The sequence below is a fragment of the Panthera tigris genome, chromosome B2 (assembly GCF_018350195.1).
Source record: "Panthera tigris isolate Pti1 chromosome B2, P.tigris_Pti1_mat1.1, whole genome shotgun sequence".
NCBI lineage: Eukaryota > Metazoa > Chordata > Mammalia > Carnivora > Felidae > Panthera > Panthera tigris.
In genome coordinates, this window is record NC_056664.1 from 147198381 (window position 1) to 147205812 (window position 7432).

Sequence of the window (7432 nt, forward strand, 5' to 3'; positions counted from 1 at the left end):
ACCTCCAACTGATTAAGTTTCTGGATTTAGCCTTCTTCTACTTCTCCCCGTGATGATTTACCTCGTGTCAGATGTTCCCAGCCCCTGGTGGATATCCTACATCCTACCCGGAAATGTAAATGAGGGGTCTGAATGCGGACGTCCACCCACAACATTTGGACACCCGAACTCCCGCAGTGTGCCCACGGGACTGCAAGGTCAACCTCCTTACCTGTTCCAACTTCTTCTCATGCCGTGTCGCTGCCTGCCTCCCCGTGAAGTCGTTCTTCCGGAGATGGTGCTTTGCAAGAACTTCTTTTTGGAAGCGCAAGAACTTCCTGTACCTGTCTGTCTTCGTCAGGCCGGCTAAGTATGAGCTGATGTACTGATACTCATCCTTACGTCGGGGAGGCATCACGCACTCACGGCTGGACTCCACCGCTCTGTACTTGAGAACCTTCACCTCTGGCAACCTCAGCTCTTCTCTCCTCCGCCACTCGGGAGAACCCTCTTTCCTCGGAGACTTCCTTTGAATGAAATCCTCTTCTGCAGCGTGGGAACTATGCTCCGCGGGGTTCAAATACCTGAACAGCGGTGTGTTCTGTGCCTCATTGGGCCCCAGAGCTGTATTGATGGTAAAATAAGCCAGAGCGTCTTTCATCTTGGTGATCTCCTTATCGGATTTTCCGATCGGCTTTTCCACCTGGAAGATCTTTTCCCCTTTTGGTCTATTGGCGTTGGGCCAGTGATACAGGATGGTCTCAGGAGGCCTGTAGAGCTTATTGGGATTCAAGTGCCCAGAGGTGTAAAGATAGACATCCTCTCTGTGATCTTTCTGAAGTTTGTTCAGAAGTGTCCTTAGATTGCATAAAGTCTGAACACCTGGCACTTCACAGTGTTTCCACCGCAGGTAAACTGGTCAGGAAAGATAATGAGACTATTAAGTCGGAGGTTCCACAATAAGACAATAAGACCGCTGTGTGTATCTGCCGAGCTGCTACCTCCCAGTCCCAGAGGAGGAGCTGACAGACACGAGAGGAAACAGCACGCAGGCCAGGCCTTCTGCAAACGGGGGGCTGCTAGGTGCACATGATGTGCAGGTCCGATCAGAGAGCCCAGGGCCCCGCAGGGGCGCACCTGGCTGGCTCAGTTGGTAGAGCGTAAGACTCTCGATCTTGGGGTGGCAGGTTTTAGTCCTATGTTGGGTGTGGAGATTACTTCAAAATAAAGTAAGACAGAGAGGGAGAGAAAGAGAGGAAAGAAAGAAAGAAAGAAAGAAAGAAAGAAAGAAAGAAAGAAAGAAAAGAAAGGAAAAAAGAAAAGAAGGAAGGAGGAAAGAAAGAGAGAGAGAAAGAAAGGAAGGAGGGAGGAAGGGAGAAACGGGGGGGAGAAAGGGAGAAAGAAGGAAAGAAAGAAAGAAACCAGGGCCCTACAAAGCCAAGAAGAAGGAGGATGGGGCTTTTGATTCAACAGAGGGTTTCTTACAATATTAGCAAAGGTTCTGAAAGGGAAGTTTAACGGCATAATTAGAATTCATAATGATGATGCTCAGAGACACCCAACGTAGGAAATAAACACAGGTGTTTTCTCTCTCAATACTGAAATGTCTCAGCGTCCCTGGCCAAACCCCCAGGGACTGACAAGTCAGTCACCCCTTCTGCTCCCATCCCCACTTGTAGAAGATAAGGAGCCACGGAGTAAACCCCGTGGGAGAGCTGACGGGGACCCCAGCTCCTTCCACAAAGGGCCCAGCTTCTCCTATATCCCCATGGCACATGGTCCAGGACATAAAACTGGAAAAACCTGGCTGTTTGAATCAGACTCCTAACCACGTGAGCTCTAAATAGTTACATAATCTCTCTGAATCATAATTTCTTCCTCTGAAAGATCAGGATAATCATCCTACTCAAAAGGGTTGATTGACAGCTAAATGGAATCGCTTTTGGCAAAGAAGCACACGGCCTAGAACAGACACTCCATGAACGGTATCTATTTTCAGGAAAGGACTACAGCACAGGGAACACCTTGCCAAATGCTTCTGGTAGAACAAGAGTTGACCCAGACTTCAACTCGAGGAAAGGAGATTTTGGCCACGCGCCGTGAGGGCCCCGGAGCCACGAGCATACGGCATAACTTTCCAGAGAACCCCGGAGGAGTAGCTGACCAGATCTGCGGTCCCGCACGTCAACCTGGGCTGGGGAGGGCACTGGCAACAGAGCCCTTGAGGGCCCACCCTGAACACCCCCCATCCAAGCGTTGCCCACATCCGTGACCCTGGGCCCCACGATGATTCCATCTGGGACTAGTTTCGTCCCCATGCTGTAAAAGGGAAGCAGAAGGACTTATGTGACCCACTCGGGTCCAGGCACCTCTCGAGACAGGTAGCGTGTTGGGTGGGCCTCACCTAATCACATGAAGATGGTCATAGAGGAGGGGTCAGAGGCCGGGGGGCATGAGGAGAACTGATCCCTGAATACAGCATTTGTACCCAACTGTTGGATCAGCCCTCTTATCCCACAAGTGCCTGGGCTCCAGGGGAGGGCCTTCTGGGACCCGTGCCACATCCAAACCCTGACCAATCCACGTCCAGAAGCAGTGACAATAAATCAGGACACACTGTTTCCTCTGTTTTCACCTGTGAAAAGTAAGAAAGGCCCAGAGAACCTGAAGAACCGGGGTAACTTCTGTTACTATATAACACATTACTACAAACAGCAGCTTCAAATCTGTTACTATATAACACATTACTACAAACAGCAGCTTCAAACCCGTGTTTAGCGCAAGGTTATAAGGGTCCGGACTTCAGCCTGAAGGGGCTGGATTCTCCACTCGGGATGTCACAACACAGATATCAAACTGTGGGCCTGGCTGAGCTCTCGGAAGCCTTGGAAGTGGGCTGGGGAACCTGCTTGCAGCCGTATTCCTATTGTTGAGCGAATCGAGTCCTTGCGATGGTAGGACCGAGGTCCCCACTTCCTCGTTGGCTGTTGGTGGGGGTCACGCTCAGCTCCTAGCGGCTGCCCTCGTTCTAAAAATATGACTTCCTTTTCCACATCTATTCACGAAGCAAAACAGTTAACTCTTGGTCTCTTTCTGAGACCCTTCATCCTTCATCCCTGAACCCCCTTCACATACTTCTCATGCTCCCCGACTTCTGACTCCTCCACTATGACCAGCTTCGTGTGATTAGGTCAGGCCCACCCAACATGCTACCTGTCTTGAGGTCTCTGGTGCCGTGGGATACAGCACAATCGCAGAGCACTCTGTCCCCCTGTTCAAAGGCTTGGGGACTATGCCAAGTGTCCACGAGAGGCCAGGCAAACTTGAGCCATTCCAGAATTCTACCCACCTCGGGGATACTGCCAAGCCCAGACCACAGTCTCCCCTTCTCCCTGTTGATTAGCTTCTTACGTCAAAGAAACCACTCATAAAATGTTAAAACATCAACAGAACATTTTTTCAAGACGGATGATCATACGTAATCAAAGGCATGAACACTTAAAGAAGGTGCTAAAAACACATCGTATTTGTTGGGCTTCTCCAGAGGACAGAACCAAAAGGGTGTAGAGAGAGAGAGAGAGAGAGAGAATATATAGAGATTTCTTCTAAGGAATCGGCTCACGTGATTATGGTACAAACCCACCTCATGCCCAAGGCGTTCTGCTGGAGAATTCCCTCTTGCCCTGGGGAGGTCAGTGTTTATTCGAGTAAGGCCTTCGACGAAGCAGACGAGGCCCGCCCACATTTCAGAGAACAATCTGCTCCACTCAAAGTCTACTGGGATAAATGTTACCTTCATCCAACAAACATCCTCAACAGACACATCCAGAATGAAATTTGGCCAAACCATCTGGGCACCGTGGCCTAGCTGCGCTGAGAACTAAAATTCCCCGTCACCTACATGATACCAACTCTCTTTGGAAAGCAGGAGAAAGAGGCATTTCTGGTGTTGTGCTATCCTGTCGATTTTATTTCCCAAAAGGCTTTGGAACCACCGGAAAATTAGCAAACTCATTCTCCTCCGAGCGGCCAGAGCAGAGGCCCGGGGCCGCGGGGAACCGGCCAAGCCAGGCTGGGTGCTTGAACTCCTGAAAGAATCTACACGGGGAGGCCTCCGTCTGTGCAGATACTCGGGTTGGTTTTGCCCCCTCCGGCATTTTAATCGCCTGTCGGGTGTCCACAGTGCTTCTCGAGGTCGTGATCCCTCTCTCCTGAACTCCGCACACGGCCTCGTCCTGTCCTCGTTCACTCTCTGCCACCCACCGCCACACGCTTCCGGGGCGATTTCGACAGTTCCTCCAGGGAAGAAACCGTGTTTTCATTCACATCAGCCGCGTCAGAAAGAGACCAAGAGTTAACCGTTTTGCTTCATGAATAAACGCGGGAAAGGAAGTCATAGTCTTAGAATTTGAAATAATAATACAAAATTTTACTCCGCACCACACCGTGCTCTCTCCCTCAGAGGATTCCGCACCAGGAATCATGTTCGTTTTGTTTTGTTTAAGTTTATTTATTTATTTTGAGAGAGAGGGAGGGGGGAGGGGGAGGGGGAGGGAGGGAGAATCCCCAGCAGGCTCCATACTGCTGGCGTGGAGCCTGACACCGGGCCCGAACCCATGAACTGTGACATCATCGCCTGAGCTGAAATCAAGAGCCAGACACTTAACTGACTGAGCACGCCAGGCGCCCCCATCCCACCGGGAGTCCCAAAGTCCAGTAGGAACGAGCTACGAGTACCCGCGACAGGGAGACCGTGGGAGCCACCAGAGCACGTGTCTGTAGTGCGGTAGTGAGAAGCGGGAAAACACCTCACCTTAATTATCCTGAAATTGCTGGGCCCGGAAGGCGGATTCGTGAGCCCACCTCCCATTTCTATGCTCCTAACAAAGGGACTTTGCAGAATTAAAGTTATGCCCTTAAAATAGGGTTTCCTGAATTACCTGGGGGGCGCGATCTAATCCCATGGGCCCCTAACAGCACAGAGCCTTCCCTGGGTGGGACCAGAAGGGGAGTCGGAGAGATTCCCTGTGATGGAAGGATTCCATGGCCACTGGGGGCTCTGGGATGGGGGTGGGGGGCCAGGTGGGGCCCTGGGGAGAGGCGTCCAGGAGCTGACAGGCGACAGGGACAGGACCTCAAGTCCTACAACCGCAACGAAGTGGGTCCTGCCCGACAACCTGAGTGATCCTGGAGGACAGTCCGCCCCAGAGCCTTCAAAAAGGAAGGGAGCCCAGCTGGTACCGAGAGTTCTGCCCAGAGAGACCCCAGCAGGGCCCAGCAGAGCCAACCAGACTCCTGCCCCACAGGACAGAGATGCGGAGTTTGGTTTGCTTAGTGTCACTACATCTGTGGTCATCCGTTACAGCAGCAGCAGAAAACGAACGAATACAGCAAGGGGAGTGCAGGCTACGCCGAATCCAGGACTGGACAGGCCAGTTGGTGATGACGGTCAGGGGAGGGGTTGCGGCCAGTGGGAGGGGCAGGAAAACCACCAAGAGACTTGACAATTCGGGAGAGCCAGCACTGCCGGGAGAGGGGATGGGTGGCCACCCCTGAACACCATCGCCCCCTCCCCGGAACCTCCCACCCCAGATCCCCCACCCCCTAGATCCCAAAAGGAAGAACGCAGTGATGCCTCCCAAAGTCAGGGAGAGGCTTCAGTTCCTTTTATTATTATTAATTAGTTAATTAATTCAGATAGCACAAGCAGGGAAGGGGCAGAGATGGAGGGAGGGAGGGTGGGGGAGAAAAAGAGCGAGAGAGAGAGAGAGAGAGAGAGAGCGAGCGCCAAGCCACCTCCTTGCTGTCAGCACAGAGCCTGACTCCGGGGCTCAATCCCACCAACCTTGAGATCGAGATCATGACCTGAGCCAAAAGCAAGAGTCCGAGGCGAAACTGACTGAGCCCCCAGGCGCCCAGAGGCTTCAGTTTCTTTACCTACGTGTTAAACAAAAAAACAACCACAAAAGCCTGGGACGCTGTAAATTTCTAACCACCGCCTGGGGCACAGCCTGGGCGATGCCCCGGCCCTTACTTTTTTGCATTTCACCCGATCTCCTGGTGTGGGGTCGGCCTAGCAACGAATTTTCACTGTACAGAATATGCACTTATTAAGAAATACCAGGAAAAAAAAAAGGACGCGCTGGTGTATTTCCCCGCCACCGCGTGGCACGTTTTGCACACACCACGCAGCCGCCACGTGACTGGAACCTTCTCGGGCAGTGCAGGGGGGTGGGCGCTTAGGGACCACGCACACAGACCCTGCAAGGCCAGCGTGCGTGACCACGTCTGGGAGCCCCGCAGACACCGCGGGGGCGCGCGCAGAAACGCGTATTCCGCGCCAGGCCGTCTGAACAGTCGGCCACCGTCCGTGGCGGGCAACAGACCTCACGGTGCGCGGGCACAAAGGGACTCAGAAAGGGCTGAAACAGCGCACGTGGAAATTCATTCAGACCACGTGGCCGGGGACTGGAGATGATCATGGGCCATTATCATGCAGAGTCCTTATTAAAAAAAAGGAGGGGGGACGGGGGTGGTGGAGAGGTTTCGCGAACACAGCTCGTCGAGTCATTGCACGGGGAACAGAAGAAAGGGTCCGAAACCACGGGAAACCACCTCGCGGGGCGGCCCGCCTGGGGTCTGCGGCTGCCCAGCGAGGCCCCGCAGGACGCGGCGCCGCGGGACGGGCCCCGAAGCGGGGCTCTTCACAAAGGGCGCTCCCAACGGCTTCTAGAAATCCCGCCCTCATCCCTCCTCCCCCCGGGGGACGCACACGAGCACGTGCCCACACGCACGCTCGAGTGCACACACGCACGTGCGCGCACACGACCTTGCTCCTTTGAACGTGACCCTGAGCTGTTCCGGGGAGGCACCGCATCCCCCGCCCCCCTCCGCACGCAGCCCCAAACCCGGGTGACCCGGCGGCCGCCTCCAGGCGCAGCCGCCAGAAGCGGTTTCATTCGTCACACCAGGCTCAGGGCAGCGGGGGCCTGGGCGATCACACCGCGAACGGACGTCAGGCGGCGCCCACGGCGCGCTCGGGGCGCACTTACACTCGGGCTCTGACTCCCGGGCCATCGTCGCTCCGCCGCAGCTCCCGGGAGCCCGCGGTTACCACGGAGACGGACAAACATGCGGAGCCCCGCCCCCGCGGGGAGGGGCCCTCTGCTGCTGGGCAACCGGCACCAGGTCCCGCCCTCCGGCCCTCCCTCCCTTATATGTCTTCTCAAACTGAAAGTACTACATTTCCTGGCTTATTATTATTATTATTATTTTTAATAAAACACTTCTTACGATTTGAGAACCGTCAAAATACCCTTGTACGCTAATACTTTGCCAAAGCCTGGGGAGCACAAAAGGCAACTGGTCTTTGGCTGGCCATCTTTATAGAGCCCTGTGGGTTGCGCGACGCGCAACTCAGGCAACTGTACAAGGAGTTCCAGCACACAGTAGG

The 7432-nt window shown here is 54.0% G+C and overlaps 1 protein-coding gene across 3 annotated transcripts in view; it reads right to left on the reverse strand.

Annotated features, from left to right (window-relative positions):
* CB2H6orf118 (chromosome B2 C6orf118 homolog) overlaps window positions 1–7088 on the reverse strand; it is a 28245-nt gene extending 21157 nt beyond the window's left edge. For all 3 annotated transcript variants that reach the window (XM_042987505.1, XM_007097271.3, XM_042987504.1), the window contains exons 1-2: window positions 7032–7088; window positions 212–894 (exon numbers count right to left, since the gene is read on the reverse strand). In XM_042987505.1, coding sequence (XP_042843439.1) covers window positions 212–894; window positions 7032–7056 — 708 coding nt within the window. In that variant the 5' untranslated portion in view covers window positions 7057–7088. The remainder of the gene's footprint in view (window positions 1–211; window positions 895–7031) is intronic.
* Between the last annotated feature and the right edge of the window lie 344 nt (window positions 7089–7432).